Genomic DNA, 21,015 nt, shown 5'->3' with positions numbered 1-21,015 from the left:
GTCCAGAACGGCAGGCTGATGAAAGAAACAGCAAAAATCCTGTAATATAACTTTGCAAGAATTAGCAACACAATGAATGTAGAGTATTGTAAAATCAAAATCAGTGTCAGTGCCCGTAGCTCTCATCATTCTACATCAAGAAAAGGTATATATAGGTTAGAGGTTTATTACATATGGCATGACTGTAGCAGCTCACAAGCTAGTGTCAGCCGTGCAACACACAGTGATGCCACAAGTTTAACAGAAAAACGGAAAAGCTGATGGATATGAACAGGCTACTGAAAACAGGATCTTCCTTTTGCTAAAGGAAGGTTTAACTGTCGTTCGAAGTTAAAAAGGTTGAAGATATTTCTACAAAAAGGCCATGCTGTGGTTACATTATCTCTCTTGTTGATGCAATCCACTCAGTTCAGCAGTAAACGTATATTTTTCAAGCTGACAGCTGGAACGTCATGGGATGAAGTCTTTCATACTCTTCTGATAATAAAACTTCAGCATTGGAATTTGCTTAACGGTTTATCTGTTTCCTCAACAAGAATAAAATTCAGAAAACTATTGGCTCCGTTCTGGTGAAAGAACATAAATGGCAGCAATCTCTTTTTTTTTTTAGTGAATTAAATAAACACCTTATCTCTGAGTTCATAGTGTCCATGTGACCAAGATTCATGTAATAACGCTTTTGGAGTGGAATGTACTCTAAAAATCTGAAAAGCAGATTTCTTTTCCCCTAATAATTCAACATGCCATTTTCAGTTTGTTTTAGTAAAATTATATTCTTGGGTATGCAGTAGTCTGTTACTCAAGTGTCAAAAGGAGTAGGATGAGCAGCATGTAAGCAGATAACAAAAACCAGAAGGTTGAAGTTCCAAACTGTACTTTTACAAAAATAATTGTTCTACTTTTTAATAAGTATTAAATATAATTTTGTTTAAAGAGGGAAGGCAAAAGATTACGAGTCTGGCTCTGGGCCCCTTTATATAGAGAGTAGCAATTCATATGAGTTGTCCCAATCAATTTAAATGCCAGAAGAGCCACAAACCTCAGCTTTCCCAGTATAACAGGTTCATGAAGTATTTTAGCTCCTTTCAATTCCTGGAATGATTTTTTTTCTCTTGTGAGAATACAAGATAAAAAAAGATCAGTGTGTGATGTTGGTATTGTTTAACACTAACACACACAACTGGAGGGCTGTTTTTTAGAGCTGAACTAATGCTGAGTGATATGAAGACAAGGTCTTTGGCTTTCAAATTGCAGAGCATGTTGGAAGGATTAGTCCAAAATCAATGACAGGAAGCAGCTAAAAGCCGCTTAGGAAGGGGAGGAGCTTGTCATATGGAAGTTCCCCCTTCTCCATTCCATTGCATTAAGTAGTGCTATTTTATTAATCATTTCCAGCATGGCCAAAGCACAGCTCTGTGTAGAATTCCTCCCATGTCTAACATGTACAACAATATGCTGCTGTTTAGGATAAGACATGATAAAACCAATGGGGAAATATAAATTGAATGTAATTATCCATATCTGAGAGGCTTCTAGAATGTCACCTTAACTCCTGCTGTTACAAAACTTTCAAGGATTTGTAGTAGTCATGAAGACCAAGGTTTTGTTCTGGTTTTTACAGTCAGAGAATTAGTGTTTTATGGTTTCCTGTAGCAAGTGTAAGTATTTGTTAACATTACTAGTACTGTGTATTTTACCTTGTAATCTACAGGGATACCCTAGCCATAGAAACAGACAGGTAGATTTTATACACCTCACTGCAAGCTCCTCTTGAAGATGAGGTGCCCTGCTCTTGCTCTTGAATGTCTTCCTTTTCTATTTTCTGTTTTTTTCCTAAAACCGGCACTATTTATAGGGAACATTGTCTATTTATTCTTTATACATGAAAGAACATAATATTAAGTATGAATTAATGCTTGTCTTGCCCTTTTCCCATGTCATATAGAAATAGGCAGAAAATTCATTACCTAATCTTCTTGCAAGTCCAAAGTCAATGAGTTTGATACTTGTACCGGTCTTGTTGACACACATAATATTTTCTGGCTTCAAATCCAAGTGGACAATACCCTGCTTATGGATGTACTGAACTCCCTCTGAAATCTGCTTCATATATTTAATGCACTCTCTCTCTGTCAGTTCAAAGTCTTCATCAATGATTCGTTCAAAGAGTTCTCCTCCAGAAACCCTATGAAAGACAGAATAAAAAGAGGACTTCTGTAGCATTTTCCTTCTGGGAGTAATCAAACTATTTCCTTTACAGAAACACAGATAATTCAAGCTTGCAATAGTCACTTCAGGAGACAGTCTATGTTTTGTAATGGCACTTTCCGCAGACACAAATATCGCATAAGAAGAATCACCTCTTGTGTGTGGTATAAATCAATATATTTTTTTCCATTCTGAATCTCTTTCGCAGGTTAGGTCTGTGAAACACTCATTCTGTTATCCCAGACAGTAGGGATGTAGCTGGATTTACATCCTGCTTTTAGGATTCAGTCACCTGCAGCTGGCAGCAAAGCGCGTGCCATGTGATTGTCACCCCGCTGAAGTGTTTATAACACCGCTCCAGACTCTGAGCTCATGTTCCTCACTGCTTCCTTCCCTCCTGTGCTCCATCACTATACAAGTGCAGATAACATAATTTAGAAATAAAACCTGAAATACATGGGGTGGGTCCCAGGAAAAGAGGAAAAAATTTCTAGTAGGTGAGCAAAAATTTGGGAAGAAGAGAGACTGAGAGTGACAAAGAAGGGCTGAAGAAGGAAGAATTCAAATTATATGGTTAAATGGAATGCAAAGCTCAAAGGGTAAATTACTGACCCAAGTGAGCTCAGAGGGAATTTCCTCTTTAGCCATGACAGGACAAGGATATAATGCACAACTCTTTCAGTGCTGGTATTTTTAGTTGAGCTATCGTCACGCTCCTTGTAGGTCAATTCCATTTTTATGCCCATTTAAGATGTGAAATAATTGGTCTTTCCAGGGTAGAATCTTCTGGATTGAATTGTTTGTGGAACTAAAGTGGGACATTTTTAACCTAGATTTAATAAAGCAAAATTTAAGTTGTGGTTTGGTTTGTTGTTTTTTTTTTTTTTTTTTTTTAATAAAATTCTGAGTATCACTCAACTGGTCTATCTGCTTACATCCAAAGATAGGAAATACTGTTTTTTATTGCAGTGGGTGAATGACCCATATAGAAAGGAGAAAATGGTGAAGAATGGCTTTGCTTTTAGAAATCTGTTCTAAATTAAATGTTCCATGGTCTTTATATGGCTTAATATTTTGCAGCATTCATGCTTATTGCCAAATGTAATTGCACATTTCAGTTACAGAGAGAAATCACACAACTGAAAACTGGCCTTGCAGTGTTTGCAGGTTGTCAAATAAATGATTATATCCCTCATGTAGTAGGATGAAATTGAAACATCTGGAGTTCTGGACACATTTGTTACTTTGGCTATAAGATTTCAGAAAATATATAATCAGAAATGCTGCTGCAGTTTCCTATTAACATGAAAACAGTAAGAATAGCATATACTTGTTGGATTATAGCACATTTGTAACATAAAGCAAATAATATGGCTAGGGCTGTTGAATAAACAGCGCTGATAAATTGGTGATCTAGTATTTTGTTACTTCAGCAAGATATTAACCAGTATGGAGGTGTTTATGAAAACATCTGCATGCAAAATGCTTGTGTCTGGAGCACTCTGCAATTCCAAATTATAACCATCCTGATAATAAAAAGTGCCAGTTGTTTTTTGACTATTTAACACAGATAATAACAACTTATTTTTACTACAAAAATGTCATACTTTTCAGATCCCTAAAGTGAAAAATTTTCAGAAATCATACCATTGTGTCAAGCACCACTTTTTAGCCTGTTATTTGGAGATTAACTACTGTTAATACATCTGCATGCTGTTCTAACCCTGGGACCTCTAGGCACTCTGGTAACATTATTAGATTAAACTGCAACTGCATTTATAGAATGCACATTTTTGCATTTTTATCCTGAGCCAAATCCAGTTTAATTTTTGCCAGGTTAGGAAGCTGAATTGAACCAGTGCAGATTAGGTTCTATATATACACAGAAGTCAGCTTTCTTCAGTGACAACTAGTTCAGAATCTAAATCTCTCGTACTTTTCTGGATTCTCCTCTTTTCAGTCTTCTCTAGATGAGGTCATGAGGAAAATATTCCTGTCATAGAGTCACAGAATATACATGTTAAAAATATTTGATTATAATGTTTTGGTCATGGAGGAACAGTGAGAGGAATCTACCTTGGAGTTGCCCAGGCAAGTATTAAAACTGCATTTTAATAAATCTCCCTTCAAGAAAAAGAGGAAACCTTAGTGACTTGTGCTGACTTAAATCACACCAAATGGAGTTTACTGCTGAAATTTTGCTTTCATAACCTTAATTTGCAATACAATAATCTTCTTCTGATCTACGTCAAAATAAACTGTCTGAAGTATGTAAAAACTTCAAGGCACTTAGCTCTCAGTGCTGAACGCCATGCACAAGATGCTACTCTTTTCCAGATATTCTTTGTCCACTGAGATGCTTATTGTGGAACAGTACATCGCTATATTTGAAAAGGGAATGCTTGAGATTTGCCTCTGACTTCCAGCAAATGGTAGATGGGAGGGTTTCCAGTAAAGAGCACATCAAGTGAAGGGGGCCTACAAGAAAGCTGGAGAGGGACTTTTTACAATAGCATGTAGTGATAGGACAAGGGGTAATGGCTTTAAACTGAAAGAAGGTAGAATTAGATTAGATGTAAGGAAGAAATTCTTCACTGTGAGGGTGGTGAGGTACTGGAACAAGTTGCCCAGAGAGGTTGTGGATGCCCCATCCCTGGAAGCGTTCAAGGCCAGGTTGGATGGGGCTTTGAGCAACCTGGTTTAGTGGAAGGTGTCCCTGCCCATGGCAGCGGGTTGGGACTAGATGGTCTTTAAAGGCCCCTTCCAACCCAAACCATTCTGTGATTCTATGTTTGAATCATTGTAGTGTTTGATTTTAAATGAATGATAAAAATTTCTGAATTTATTATAAATATGAAATAAAACCATATAAAATAGTGGCATCACAAATATTAAAAGGAGAGAGGGTGAAGTTCAAAAAGTTATAAGAAAGATATGGGATTAAAATGAAAATGAAAAATTTAGGATGACTATCAGGAAGAAAAGTGCAAAGGTGCTCCTCATCCATAGCTCCAATTTGAGTGGAGGGAGAGCTGCTAAATTCCAGTCACAGCTAAAATCTGGTTTAAAAGAAGACTGATGGCAGGTGAACTTGATTTGTTTGAAATCTCTACATTTAGACTCTGATGGGAATAAAGAGAATAGCTTGGACACCAAGAATGTTTGAAGGTATTTCCCGCAACTTCTTCGATATGCGAAGAAATATTGGCTTAATAACTAAACCGGAAATGATCCATCAGTGGCTCTCTAACAATACGGGTGCAGTTGCCATGCTAGGACTGTGTCAGCTGGGCAATGTGTGACAGTGTAGAGGCGACCAGGTCATCTGACACAAAGGTGTCACACAAGTATCTCACTGCCCAGAGGTGCTCCAGAGCTGGGACAGGCTGCTACTGCCTGCCTGCGTGCTGCTTTAAGAACCCTTCCTCCTATGGCTCTCAACACTACGGAAATTTCAATGGTGCGGTTCAAAAGCCAGAAAAGGTGGCCACCCCAGACGAAAATCACATCCTCATTAGCCTGGTTAACAAAACCACTTTAAATTTGATTGCACTTTTCTATATTTTTAAAAAGTAAAGCCCCTCTTTTGGCAGAGGGGAACTAATGCAGTGTAAAGCCATATGCTATGCAAAACTCTTTATACATTTCCTTGTTTTCCATTAGGTCTGCCAGCTCCCAATTCCAAGCTAAGTAGGGCTCCCTTCCCTTATCGTCATCAGTTTGCTTAACTGCTGAATCTAAAAATAAAAGCACCTTCTTGCACATAAGTATCAAGGTTGTATAATGGAGATCCAGTCTCTGAAATATGCTAGTGCAATAGTAGTTTGCACATCATCCAGGCAAGTGCCAAGCAAGCAAAACAGACACAGACTCTTTTGCATCTAACAATTTGTATCTTACTCTCCACTTCCAGACAGCAAAAAAAGCCACTTCTCTTTCTTGCAGCAGACAGCACATGAAGTAGATGTGGCAGCAGAATAGTGACTGATGTAGCTTTTTGGGAAAACATCAGCACAGATCAGGATTTCATTTTCTTTCCAGCTGCTACTGCCACAAGTATGGGATTCACACTCAGCACGTGCATTATGGATGATGTAAACATTGGTCATTATTGGTTTTGAAGTCTGACCATTACTCTCCATCTCATGCTGTGCAGATTCGTTTCTTGTCATGAATTCTGGTGCATTAACATGTTCTGAACCTTCTTTTTTTTCTGGAAGTAAATATCTACTATTTTTAAGTGCAAAGATACCCAAGTCACAGCCCCATGAGATGCTTTACAACACTCCTTTTGTGGTGCTTTTCTGCTCTTTCCCACAGTAGTGTGGCAAAAGTAGCTTAAGGAGGACAATTTCTGGGAGGTACAAATAAGTGATAAGCGTTGCTATCTTACTCAGCAAGACAAAGACAGCACCCTAGGCTGTCTTCAAATTCAGCTTTACTCAATGTGCATCGTTTTGGATGAAGAGTGCAATGACTTTCAAGTAAAGGAGAAACTCCTTTCTACAACTGCTACACCTGGGCCATCATGCAGAATCTGAGTATTGATATTAGGGACAGATTAATTAATGTTTAATTTGTTTTTTTGGGAAACAGTCAGTGTAACCAGTCCTTCTGCATCTACTGGTCTAGATTTACAACGTTCACTGTGTTCACCTCTGGAGATTTTTCAGACAGTGCTCCCTTATTATAAATAACAGTTTTGCAATCAGATTACTTATGTTGTTGCAGGAAAAACACATCAGACTAACCAGTTAAGGTCTCTTAAAAATGTAAAACCTGGATATAGCACGTGATGAAGACCGAAGTGTTCCCAATACCTCTTGGGTACTATAAATTTGCCTGGCTCAATTTTCCATAGAAATTCAACAGTATTGATAGAATGTAGCTTAGATGTGTGCCTTCTCAAGCATATCTTTCCTACTATCTGTTGTGCACCAACGTTCAGTTCTCTGCAAGAGACAACTGATGAGTCGTTAAGGGAGATTTGACACAAGTTTCTTCAGTACATGTTTAGAACTGTTTAAAGAAAAAAATACATTTTCTGAAACATGCTTTTGGTTCTAAATCCAAGCCCAGAGTGCAGCGAGCTTTTTTCTTCTCCCCTCCCAAGTTGGCAATAAAAGAGTGAGCTGCAGAAAAAACACCACATGTACTTGGTTAAAAGACAAACAAACTAGACAATAAAGATTGTAATGCATCTTCACTGATTTTTAAGAGATACAACAAAGATTCACTTACACAGTTTAAATAAGTTAGATAAATAACTGGAAAAATTTGCAAGATGTGAAAACCATCCAGACCCTGCAGACACTGAAGCTTTTGACAGTCCCATGTCTAGGTAAGTTGCTACTTTTGTATGCACACTTATTTTCAACATTATTAGCTTTGTTAGTGTAATCTGCTTTATACTTACATTTCCAAGACCATAACGATGTTGGCTTTTTCTTCAAAGGCATCTACACATTGGACAAGTTTTGGATGATGTAGGCAGTTCATGATGCTGATTTCCTCCCTTATGTTTTCTTTTTCCTTAGCAGAATATGCTTTGAAAAATTTTCCGGCCCAAATTTTTCCAGTCTTCTTTTCAACAAGCCTAAAGACTTGTCCAAATTTCCCCCTGAAAATATATAACTATTTCCATAAAATGTTTTTGCAATGTATGGGCCACCACGAATAGCAACATTTTACTAAATATTCTAGCACAACCACTCCATTCTGCAATAAAAATGTCTTCATATCAAGCATTGATTTTGTGCAGTCATCTGCAAGAAGTTTTGCACGAATACCACATTCAGAGATACCCCGCTATTCCAATTAGCAAGTTTCATATAAGAGGGTTCAAAAAATGGACTCGCACCAGGCTTTAATTCACGTGACTGAAGTTTTTCTGCACACAGTTTTGTATAGGTCATACTCCTCTGAAGGGGCAGCAGATAGGAGACATCTCAGGTACAGGATATAGGGTGTAGGTGAAATCTGAAGCTGAATGCTAGAGGCTTCAGTACTATCATTTCACATTGCTGTAGATGTGCAATCCTACCTCTACAATATACTTATCAGGATCTGTTAACGGCAGCGTACAGGGTCCCCTGGCCTTCAGCACCACCAGCAGCACAAATCGCTGAAAGATTATTGTGACATGCAATTCACATAACCACGAGCTTGAGCACTGAGAAACACAGCCAGGCTAATCACTGACCTTCACTGAGCAATACTATTAATGCTCTTGGGATTATGACCGCTGTCAACAGAGATTCTAGCCCGTGGGCAGGATAATCTTATTACCACTAATGGATAGAATGGAAATGCAAGTACACAATGTGTACCTTTTTTTTCGGCTAGCTTTTAGAACACTGAACAACGAATGAATCTTCCAGCATTATTCATTTGTGGGCTTCATTTTCCTTACCAGAGATGCATGTAGTGCCTATTTAAAATTATCAATTAATAGGAATAGAGGATCTTTATGGAGTGGAGGCCAACATATGGTAGACACTATTTTTACTGCAACAGAGGAGCCCAGCTGGAATATTGAAAGTGTAAGACACTGTCAAAGAATGAATGCACATGATCTTTGTAATTGCACATGATCATTATAATTCGCTGATGACACCAAGCTGGGAGGAGTGGCTGATACACCGGAAGGCTGTGCTGCCATTCAGTGAGACCTGGACAGGCTGGAGAGCTGGGCCGAGGAGAACCCAGTGAAATTCAACAAGAGCAAGTGCAAGGTCCTGCACCTGGCGAGGAACAACCCCATGCACCAGTACAGGCTGGGGGCTGAACTACTGGAAAGTAGCACTGCTGAGAAGAACCTGGGAGTGCTGGGGGACAGCGAGCTGACCCTGAGCCAGCAATGTGTCCTTGTGGCCAGGAAGGCCAACAGTATCCTGGGGTGCATTAAAAGGAGTGTGGCCAGAGCAAGAGAGGTTATCCTCCCCCTCTATGCTGCCCTAGTGAGACCACATCTGGAGTACTGTGTCCAGTTTTGGGCCCCCAGTTTAAGAAGAACAGGGAGCTGCTTGAGCCCATCCAGTGGAGAGATATGGAGATGATCAGGGGGCTGAGAGACCTGGGTTTGGTCAGCCTGGAGAAGACTGAGGGGGGATTTCATCAATACCTATAAATATCTAGAGGGAGGGTGTCAGGATTTTGGGACTAGGCTCTTTTCAGTGGTGCCGAATGACAGGACAAGTTGGAACCCCAGAAGTTCCACCGGAATATGAGGAAAAACTTCTTCACTGAGGGTGCCAGAGCAGTGGAACAGGCTGCCCAGAGAGGGTGTGGAGTCTCCTTCCCTGGAGACATTCAGAACCCTCCTGCCCTGTGCCCCCTGCTCTGGGTGTGCCTGCTCAAGCAGTGGGGTTGGATGAGATGATCTCCAGAGGTCCCTTGCAACCCCTACAATTCTGTGATTCTGTGATGGTAGCTTTGAAAACTCCATGTCTTCAAAAGCACAATATAGTACTTACGATCCCAGTCTTTCTTCAATATTATAGACATCTGAAACTTTTTGTTCAGTGTTGATAGTAACCGTCCGATAGTCGACCTCTGTTTCTTTTCCTTCTACAAATAAGTATTAAGGACCACGATTAAAAGCTCCATAAAACATGAATTAAAAACACAGATTTGCATTTTTCCTGATTAAAATATTAAGTTCTTACCATCATCAGATAGCTCCACTTCATCCTCTTTCAGTTCTATGATGAAGATAAAAAGACATGAATAACTTATTATATAGGATTTGGTACTTACATAAGATGGTCAAATTATTCACAGTAACATGGGCAACTGGTAGACCCTATGGCAGCAAAAAGCAGTCAGGGAGTTTGTGCATTAACTTCATAATTAAAATTTCTTCACCACTTCTACATGACTATTGACTACACAATCACAGTCTGGTCACCATTTCTTAATAAATCAAGTTCATGTGGTTTGCAGTACTTGTCCATTATACCTGCCTACAAGAAACATCAGCATGCTGAATCAGTTCAAAGTCATCTAATAAATAGCTTTAGGAAAGACTTAGTGAAATAGAAAATGAATTAAAAATATTTAAATCAATAACACTTCTGGTTCAATGACAGATCCTTTCCTGGCTTTTCTGTGCGTTTTCTGTATTACAAAGCCAAAAGTAAAGCGAGTTTGTACATGAAAAGATTTCTTGCAAAGCATCCAGACAAATTATTCGGACTCAAGATGACCAAAAAATTTGGAGAGCATGCACCTTCCTGAGCATGGCTGAACTCTGAAATCATTGAGGCCCAAATGGAGCCTCAGTTCTGCAGGCAAACTCAAAGGCAGGCAGAGATGTTGGCAAGCCCAGTGACACAAGAGAGTAAAAGCTGGCCAGAGTGTCTTGATTTTCGTTTTTAATTTTCATGTGCATGAACTGTTGGTAGCACCAGTTTGTGTGTTGTTCCCTATGTTGCCTGCAGATATGAGGGGAAAGAGGTTGTAGTTGGAATGTTGTTATATATTACTTACACTGCCTGGGCTTGCTCCTAAGACCTGTGGCTATGACCAGTAATTTGAGAAACTGCAAAGGCGGTTACACAGTGACCTGTACAATTCTCCCTTCAGCTGCTGAAGCTGCACTTTGCCATCATAGAGTGCAAGCTTAACCAAGTGATTTATCCCCATTGTGTCAACAGATTTATGTTGTGAAAACATTAATGTGGTACTCTGGATGCTGTTAGGTGCTTCAGAGCATAGAGTTATATGCAGCAGATGAGAAGAAAACAACAGAAAAAAAGGGTGCGGGGTGAGCAGATAGTGGGTCTGATACATGGGCATCGCTTTTTCACATCCAGCACATAACGCTGCATCTGTATTCTGCTAGCAAAGCCAATCAAGTAGATAGAATCTGTTACTAAAGCCCCTCTCTCTTTTTTCTGGATTTGCAGCCCTTGTATGTCCCAGCACAGACTAGCAGGTTTGCAGCGATTTACCAGAAGAGCAGGGAGGGAAGCAAGCCCTCCCCACTTAGGGTTAGCTGTCCTCAGATCTTCCTGGGCTAGAAATCACATTTGCATAGAGCACATCACATTTTCCTCCCCTTTTAAGGGCTGCATGAGGGAGCTGATCCCAACCACACTGCCAGTAGTTAATGCCTGCCAAATACTTATTAGACAAAGATGTCAGTTCCCAGTTCTGCAGCGACACTATATTGAAGCCCTGAACTAGAAACAGTTTGGTTCACTGGTGGAAGCCTAAATTAGATAAGTGGAACATATCTGAGCTTGATAAGTGCTGAGTAGCTGTGCCAAAACCTTTCTCAGAATTCAGTCAATGGTACCAAATTTTCCTCAAACATGGCAATGTCTACTTTAATCTGTTGTGACTTACAAAGTTATTTTAGTAGCTCTTTTCTTGAAATGCACAGTGAAAAGTTAGCCATGCCTTTCTTCACTAAGATTATATTGAGATTGCTAATATGCATTGGCCACCGGTGATGTGTCTTCCTAGCAGCAACAGAAAATCCCTAGTAACTCAGCATAGATGGCCACCTAAAGTCTGGACTTTGAGAGGTGCTGAACACATTTGTTTTCCACTGCCTTTAATTAAAGCACCAGTTAATTCACACACTTGAAAAATCACGCTTGCTCTTTCTCCATGCTAGCTGCAGTATCAAGAATTGAAGTCAAGAAGCCCTGGCATTGAGAGCACCAAAACAAACCACCCTCCTGCAAACAGAATTAATTTTCTTTTTAACTCAAAACAACTAGTTTTTGTTGGTGTTTGTATGTATCACTATCACATGCTTTCTAGCCTTTTTGTATTAAATCTGTGTAAGAAGACTCTCAGCCTTAAAAATAGCTTGTTTGCTTTGGTCCAGTACAAGTAGCGCTTGCTCTAGGAAAAACAATTGTAGGGAAGAGTCAGGTCCCCAACTCTAGAAGCTGTTTGTCCTGCAACTAAAGAAAGAGGGCATTCAAACACAGGGAACTTTATTATGAAGAGCCAATACCATCTAGCTTCCTTTCAGTTTTATTGCTACTCCTAATGCTATTTTCCCCCTTTGAAGAGAAGCTGCATTTTGATTTAGATCAGGTTTTAAATCTTTAAAATAGAGGAAAATTCTCAGAAGGCATCCAATTTAGCACTTGAAGAGGAATATGATTTACTTTTGTTTGGAATGTCTTTTGAGAGGCTTACACAGTTGTGTGGTGCTGCACCACTTTGCTATCATTTTGTCTTGCTGTGGCAATAAAAGATAACATCACAAGGATTATGCGAGACACTTAAAACACCAAAGCCCTGCATACATAAGTAAGGAGGGAGAGATACAACACACAGTCTACTCCTCAAAGACAGGCAAAAGAGCAAAATACATTATTCCTGGTCTGGGCTTTTCGGTGTGGTATGACCATCAGAGTGATCCTTGCACAGTAGGTAGATGCGGATGTGCACAAAAACATGCACTCAATAGCTGTTTTTAAAAAAAATAATGCTGATTTTTGTGCATTTTAAAAATTTTGGTACCAGTTTCCAAATAATTTCTAAATTGCTCCAGCTCTTCCCATTAGTCCTTTGGGAAGACCTTACACCAAAAAAAAAGAGGTAAAAGATACTGAAAAATATCTTTTCAGGTATGTGGAACTGTGATCAAAAACCCTAAAAAATGTTTTTGCCACCCATAACACTGCAAAACCAACATGCTAATTTGGATAGCCTTAAATTCACAGGACTGGTGTACTAGGGGCAACAGGACTGAGGTGCTAAACCATGCTGGGATGTGAAGATGGGAACTACAACTAGGTATGGGAGGCTAGTTCCGTTTCTGCTGCACATGCAGTGCTTGGCTAGCGGCAGGCACATTTACTTTTTCCAAAAGCAATTTTGGGGTAGTGTTTGTGGCTGGACCCTAACAACGTAGGGTTTGTGCTGGACCCTTGTATGTGTCCAGCATAAACTGTAATGAATCCATCAGTATGTTTCAGGTAAGCCACCAAACATCATTTTCCAACTGGTTACAGTATGAATGTGTAGCTTATATTTTAAAGGTTTCATCTCCCATTACCTGTGCACTGAACTACTGAAGTCAGCCAGCACACTCACAGGAGGCCAGAAGTTGAATTATTGGTTGCTTTCACACAGCAGGGTTTTGGGATCCCTGAAGCCAAGTTTCCACACTGGATGTGTGCAAAACTTACATGCCCAGACACCCACACGAAGTCTGTGAAGGGATGTTAGCACACTTACAGCCAGCATAAGCATTCATTGCACAGAGGCACCTGCAAAGGAGTGCGTACAGCTGCCTGACCTCACTAGGGAGCTGTTAAGATACTGTTTAATGGAATTTAGATTTTTTTTTTCTCTTAAAAACTAACCTTCTTGTTTCTCTCCAACTTTCACAAGCTCGGATTCCTGACTGGGCTCACTGATGCCGTACACGTTAGCAGCTCGCACACGGAATTTGTACTCCCGGTCAGCATGCAGGTCCTGCACATTGAAAGAGGTGCTGCGGCAGGTAGTGAGATCTGTCCATTTGTTATCCATTGAGTTCCAGATCTCCACAGTGTAGGACTGCACCGCGCTTCCACCATCATAAGAGGAGCCATACCACGAGAGAGTGAGGGAGGAACTCCGTATGTCTGATGCGCAAGGTGTTCCGGCAGGTGGGTCTGGTTTATCTGCAAAAACATATGCAAAGCACATTAGATGAAATTGTGAGGGTAAGAGGGAGGACTTCCATTAGGGTATTACTGGCCCTAGCTAACCTCCTTTTTCTTTCCATGCCATTGCTCAGCTTCAGAGGTTTGTACTACAGGGAGAAGGAACAACTGCAGCAGACAGTCATACCTGAATTAGCTAACATCGATGCCAATCCCACATGAACCTCAGCATGGGTTGTTCAGTTCCCTGGGCATCTTGCTAAGCCATGCTGAAGCCTAATGCCCTCCACAGCTATTGTTACAGAAACTATGGAAACTAAACCCAGTCACAGCTATGCCTCCAAGTAATGAAATCCAACCTCCCACAATAGTGCAAACCAGTCCTTGCTGAACTTCCTTATTGGTTTACCCCTGTAACAGTCACCACAACTTTGATGCTCTTTCTCCAGCTCCCTTCATCTGCGTCCATGCTTCAGGCCCACTACTAACCTTTCACAGCCTCAGAATGTCCCACTCATCCAACTATACCTGGGTAGCAGAGATACTAAAGCCAGTTTGTTGGCACAGAAGCACAGATATTGAAGGGTGACAACTTTGTCTGCTAACAATTTAGTGAACAACATCACCTATGTGCAGTTTTTGGAAGTCTAGTGCACTTTTTGATAAAAAGTAATTCAACTGAGAATACATTATTTAAATATTGAGATTTTTTTAATGTCATGTGCATTTTGGAAATTGTGGGGGAGGTAGAAGATAGAAACTCCTAACTGTTTTTCATCAGTCAGAGGCTGGCTCCTGCAGTCCTTATTTCCATGAATAGAGCCGGTATCACCAGAACCTGGTGTGCAGATGAGCAGCCAACTATGCAAACATCCGATATAAAACAAAAACCTTGCAATTATAAGACTTTTTCAAAATGAAGTTTAATGTTATTGAAATAGTTATTGAAATGAATGTTTTCCTAAGACAGAAAAATGTTGACTTTTTAAAAGAATTACTGATTAAGAAAATAATTATGGAAGTTAAGCACTTCAAAAGACTTTAAAGGGAACAAATATCTTCCTTGGGAATAATCCTCTCAGAAGTAATCTAGCAAAACCTACAAAATAATGATGATGTTGATCTGGATGAACTAGTGGCCAAAGGTTGAATGAGAAATCAAAGGATGGGATAAAATGACAGAAGATGAAAAGAAAAAGACAGGAAGTGTGAGATGCTACCAACAGTGGTTACACTGGACATGGACTGATAAAATCCTGTCCCATTTTGCTGGTTAAAACTGCTGATGGACATTGTCACTTTCTCCTTCAGAAAGGCAGAGCTGGCAAACCAGCAAAAATACAGCCACTTTCTCAGCAATAAAAACATCCAAGTGCTAGGGAAGACTGCAGTGGACTTTGATCAAAGCCTTACTGTGGTAGACTGTATCAGGTATCCCTCAATAGCCAAATTATCATTCCTAGGAAAACCAGTGGGCAGATGGAAAGAGCCACAGTTTGCCATAAACATGCCTTTAGTTTGTGGACAGAGGGACCTCTCCTCTAACTGCTGGGGTTTAGTCATAGAGAGGGAAAATGGGGTAGTCTAATCTGATCAAGACAGTTAAATCTCAGTTCACTATTTGGAAGACTCCAAGCTCTATTGACCAATGATTTCCCTGAGAAAACGTTTGTAATTCCTTTTAGTTCAGTTGCGATGGAAATTCCATCTCCCTTTACAACTTAGACATATTAGAAGATATATAAATAGGACTTGTTAAGTATGATGGAAAAGACTGGGAGGGAGGAAGGGAGATGGACACCAAGGGTTTGCTGCTGGATTCAGCATGAGAATGCCCAGGCAGAAGAAAAAGAGACTGCCAGAACATAGGCTATCTTTATTCATTTTGGCAACACTTAAAACACCATTCCACTAGGAGTCATCATTATACAGTACATCTCTTGTTAAACACAAATATCAGAGACCAGATGTCCTTAACCTCTGGAATGGCTTATTGCCCTGCTTAGTTGTCACATTTTACCCACCTCATTTTCTGGCAGAATAAAAGGGACTATTAACAAGCATGAATTTATAGTGTAGATATGAACTGAATCACAAAGAATTTAAATGATTTGTCCAAGATCAGAAAGACTGATTGTAGCAAAGATGAGAACTGAATCTTGATGTCCTGGTGCCTGAACAGCAGCATCCCTCTTCCCTGTACTAGTCCTGCCCCAGCCTCCTCGGAGCTGCAAGAAGTGAGAATTCAACACTCACACGACTCACAACACCAGAACCCTTGCACAATACTAGAGCAGCCACCAGAGAGCTGGTTGCATGGCACACATGGATTGTGTGATTTTAGTCAAACAGCAGCAATAGCCATCTTCTCACTACAATTTATTATCCATGCAGACGTTGTAGGGAATGATGCTACTTCTGTCCTCTTCAAAATCTGTACAGAAGAATATTCAACTCTCTTTCTTGGTTTCCTCCTATGTATCATATCAAGATGCAGATAGAAGACCTTGGATAAGTAACACCTGACTTATTCTAAATCCAAACAGAACAGAGCAGTTGCTGATAGCAAGAGGAAAATACTTTAAAGAAAAAGCTAAGCCAGTAGTCTATCACCTTACAGAGGCATCTGTTCGGGTTTGTCAAAGTAGCGCAGATTCTCTGACATCTGCTATGCACACAGCTAAATCTGGGTAGAATGTGTTTGGTTTTTTTTTTTAAAAAAATGGTGTTAGCTTGCTCTGATGCTCTGCACTGAATTTTACATTCCAGGAGGAAAGAATGCATATGCTTCGGTATTTGCAGAGCACAGTAGCCTGTTTCCCGTGCAGGACATGAAAATACAGTCTCTCTCTTTGCTGACTTTCAACACACTTCTGTTTCTAAATGAAACTCTGAGCATGATTTATCAGTTGCCTAGGCCACAGTTACCTTAGTGACCTCTCTTTCCATGACTCACCTAGATAACTGCAATCCATTTGGCCAGCATAGTTTGCAGAAGCAAGGCTTAGGTATGTGAGCACTGGAGAGAAAACATTCATGGCCAAGGGGACGTGAGTGGTAAAGAAAATGCTATATGGCTTTAGTCTAATATCTGCCAGCCTTGGGAATATTTCCACTTTCCTGACAAATTTTTCCCAGTAGGCAATGATGAAAACCTGCAATCCTGGCCAGACTCTTGAGCCAGAAAGACACATGGTTTTGTTTGAAGTCTACCATGTGCCTCTGCTTGCAGATCTGCTCAATGTATAAATACTGGGGCAGTAGCTGCTATGGGAGATCATAAACAAGAACGAAAGCCTAATCTTTCCTCTTTCTTAATATGACAGATGTATATGTACCATTTTACCATGCTTAAAAACTATTTGCTATCAGACTGGATGGTATTCTACAGCTCTGCACATTCAGAGAATTTGCAGATGGTCTCTCCATGTGTCTGTTTTGTTTCACAACAGTTTATTCTATTGGGATTTTAAAGGTTACAGTTTATTCATCTGTCTGTATTGAAAGCTAGGATATTTTGCCAAACTACATTCCCTTCTGGAATATGAAATCTCTATCAGCACAATTAACTTCTTCAATAAAAATATCCAGTGGGTTGAGGAGGGGTGCGGAAGTCAAGCACAATTCTCTATTCTGTCCTTCTGTTTTAGTGTTTAGTATACCATTAATGTCCTTGAGCTGCCCATCTTTATATTTCATTTGCATGTCATGTGCAATCTTTTACACACAGAGACATATTTCATACTTAGGCTTATATTATGAGGGCTTTACACAGGCTGCATTGGACCACAATTTTGTTCTTCCTGTTCTGGACAAAAACCATAGCCACCAGCCAACATGTGAACTAGAAAGAAGGGAGTGCATCCAAAAATACACTGCTCTTTGTGGACATTTCTATAGGGGAAGCAATGAGTTTAAAATACTGAGCTCTAACTTCAGTTGCACTATTATATGCAACGAAAGAAAACATGCATATATTCTCTACCATACGATTTCTTAACTACATGAAACTAGGGGTGCTCCAGGCTTGGCTAACTTACAGCATGCATAGAACACCAAAACCAAGGCTGAGCTATGCTTTATCATATTCTAGATTGTCGTGGTTAAATTGGCTGTATCTACACAGGCCTGTTGAACTTGGTCAGAATTCTACAAACTCCACCTCCTTTGTAGCAGATAGTACTTACACATCTTTTACTAGGATGCATGACCACCTCATTTGCCTAGTCATGACTGTAGAGGCTAACAAGGTAGTTGGAGGTTGGACAGTTAAACGCTAAGGGGTTCTCAAGCACAAAGCTCCCTAGGTAATCTCTTTAGGACCGTCAGTAGGATTGCCCTGAGCTGGCTTCCAAAGCCTAGTGGCAGGCAAAGGAGATGGACAAACATCTCATTTGGCCTCAGGCCTGCCTCAGGGACTGTTCTGCACAGCAGCACAGAGACTGCATAAAGTCACTGACACTAGCAGCACAGAGGAAACAGCAGTAGCAACTCATACCTGCTATATGCTATGCACAGGGGGGTAAGAGGGGAGTGAAGGTGATGTGTAGGAGGGCTCAGCTGCCCTCCTTCCTTTGTGCTCCAGCAAACTAGGCACAGATGAAAAAACCCCCTACTTCCCAACAAAGGGAGGGATAAATTACCACTACCCCAGAGCAAGGAGGTCAGATTCCAGTTTATTCTCTGTGGCATGCGTTCCTTAGGGCAGATGGTAAGGCCACGAGCTGGCCTCACATGAAATGTATAAGCCACATTTAAGACCATACCAGGATTGAAACATGCACTTCTTATTTACCCCAAATTGAATGCAGCTGCACTCCTTCCTCAGACAAAATCTCAGAAATATTTTGGTAAACAGGTTTTGGTATACAGCCTAAAGTAACCTTTAATTTGCATTTGTACACTCTGAGAAGCATAAAGCATAAGCATGCTCAGGCTTTAAATCATTGCTATTTATAAGACAAATTTGACTTGAGATCCTTGCCTTTTTTACAGTGGTGTGTAACCCAGAATTCCTCCTGATAAAGAAAGGGACGTTCTCTCTTTCTGCATAGGTGGTGAACCCACAGGTCATACAGGACACCCACATAACATGAAACCATGCTATCCAGATCTCACTGCCGTCTCCACATGGCTCGGTTTACAGAGTTGACAGAACACAAGCACCATTCCAGGAGTCCAAAAAAGGCAGCAATCTCCTTATCTAACTCTGAGCGCAGGGAAAGGGAAATTGTTCTGCTACTTGATGTGAGGGTCAGGCTGAGCCAAAGCAAGGCGATAGGACTTGCTGCGCATTAAGAGCTTGCAGGGCTCTGATGGGCTCTTAAGCAGCAATGCTGTTGCAGTAGAAAGCCTCTGAAAACCGAGAACAGTATAATCACAGCCTCTGAAAAAAGTTATTTTTCTTTTACTGAAGCAATGTCTCTGAAGTAGTTTTCTTTATCCGTCCTCAAAATTGGTTTGGTTTCTTTTTAAATCCAGTTATCATATTACTGTATAATACTATTATTAGCTATTGTGATATTTGTCTGCCAGAAAAAGAACAGACAGAAAGAAACAATTTAATTCCATTCCACACGCTGTTTAGCCAGAGAAGGTATTTAATATGCTGCAAAAGCCAGTTGAACACTGTCCATGCCGACAGCACTGGCAAAGCCTTCATTTGAAATTCATCAGCAGGAGAAAAGCAAAACCATAAAAGGTCATAACTGAACTCTGCATTATTGCTGACAGGGCTCGGGGTCATGGCAGACCTCTCTGCTTTGCACGGAAAACTATGCCCTGCAGCTTTTTTTCCAAGGGAGAGGAGTGCTATAAGTAGAGATACTAGTACCCCTTAACACCCTGTAACACCCACTAGCACCCTTCTGGATGTTAGTGTACCATAGGTTTAGGATAAAGTTAAACTAGAAAAGAATGTCAGCGTTATCCCGCAAAACAACACAAGAGAAGTTGAAATTAACAGAAATTTTCTGCTAATGAAAGAGCCTCCCCAGCAGAGCTGAGGACCACAAGGACAAGGTTAGTTGGCTCAGGGGACCAGAGTTTGAAATTCACTCCCCCATAATATGCGCTGCTAGCCTCCTCGAAGTGTGATCCCTTTACCATATTGCCCCTCCTGACAACTCTGTCATAAAACCGAGTTATTTAAAAACTGCCCTTTTGAGACCTGTGGGTAATGTAGCTCACAAATACCAGTGGCCCAGAGCACCTCTTTGTGCTGTTGTTCCCACTTTGCCAGTTGGGGTAACTGAGGCATAAAGGAGTCAAATGACCTTGCCCAAGGACACACAGGAGAATGGAGCTGGGAACGAAACCAGAGCTCACCACTCCCACACAAATGCCCTCAGTGCAAGAACATCTCCTTCTGCCACAGGCCTAATGGAACAAACAAATGTATAATGCATTCTCAGGAGCCCTTTTTCTAAACCATCTGCTCCTGTGCCTGAGTCAACAAGCTATTTGGATTACTCATGTGCTAAAAGTTAGGCATCTGGTCTGATAACTGATTGAGTTAGAGCTCCAATACCTGTTCACCGAAAGGCAGAATTAATTTTAGGACTTCCCCCAGTAAGACTATCAGCAGATTCCAAGTCTCCACCAGGGTCATTTTGGGTTCTAGGAATCCCATGTTTGTGTGCAGGAGTCATGATGAAGCATTTCTTAGTAACTAAGACATTCCAAGCATTTAACAGCAGGTAAAACACAGGAATTTTGTTGTGAGAAATACTGTCATGATATTTCCTTTTCTTCATCAGAAGAAAGGTGATGGTAAGTATCAGGAAAAATAACTAAGCAAGGATTTCTACTGGAATTTCTTCTAACAGAAATTACATTGAAACTAGAGGACCCTTCAAGGAATCAAGCTGGATCAGTGTACCAGCACTGCTGCATAGGGCAATGTAAGCTGGTTTTCCTCTGTACATTGTTATCTTGCTGGGAAAATTTGGTTTTGATACATCTGCAGAGTTTTGCCACCAAGCATTAGTGGGGAGACTGACAGTGGAGGTTACAGCACTGCTGAACTACAACAGCAGCAACAACAACAGTAACATAAGACATCTCTTCCTTAACCACCAGTCTAGTTGCCCTTTAACCATAAAACTGATGACAAAAGTCCTCCAGCAATCCAGAGGAATTTGAAAGGCGAAAGGTTAGAGACCAAGTCCACCCACATATTCTTAGG

The 21,015-nt window shown here is 40.5% G+C and overlaps 1 protein-coding gene across 6 annotated transcripts in view; it reads right to left on the bottom strand.

Moving 5' to 3' along the window:
- MYLK (myosin light chain kinase) overlaps window positions 1–21,015 on the bottom strand; it is a 224,540-nt gene that overhangs the window by 19,822 nt on the left and 183,703 nt on the right. For all 6 annotated transcript variants that reach the window (XM_064451202.1, XM_064451206.1, XM_064451204.1 and 3 more), the window contains 5 exons: window positions 13,545–13,847; window positions 9,876–9,911; window positions 9,684–9,777; window positions 7,625–7,828; window positions 1,968–2,185 (listed from right to left, as the gene is read on the bottom strand). In XM_064451202.1, coding sequence (XP_064307272.1) covers window positions 1,968–2,185; window positions 7,625–7,828; window positions 9,684–9,777; window positions 9,876–9,911; window positions 13,545–13,847 — 855 coding nt within the window. The remainder of the gene's footprint in view (window positions 1–1,967; window positions 2,186–7,624; window positions 7,829–9,683; window positions 9,778–9,875; window positions 9,912–13,544; window positions 13,848–21,015) is intronic.

The sequence above is a fragment of the Phalacrocorax carbo genome, chromosome 5, assembly GCF_963921805.1.
Source record: "Phalacrocorax carbo chromosome 5, bPhaCar2.1, whole genome shotgun sequence".
Classification (NCBI taxonomy): domain Eukaryota; kingdom Metazoa; phylum Chordata; class Aves; order Suliformes; family Phalacrocoracidae; genus Phalacrocorax; species Phalacrocorax carbo.
This window is presented reverse-complemented; position numbering and strand designations above follow the sequence as displayed.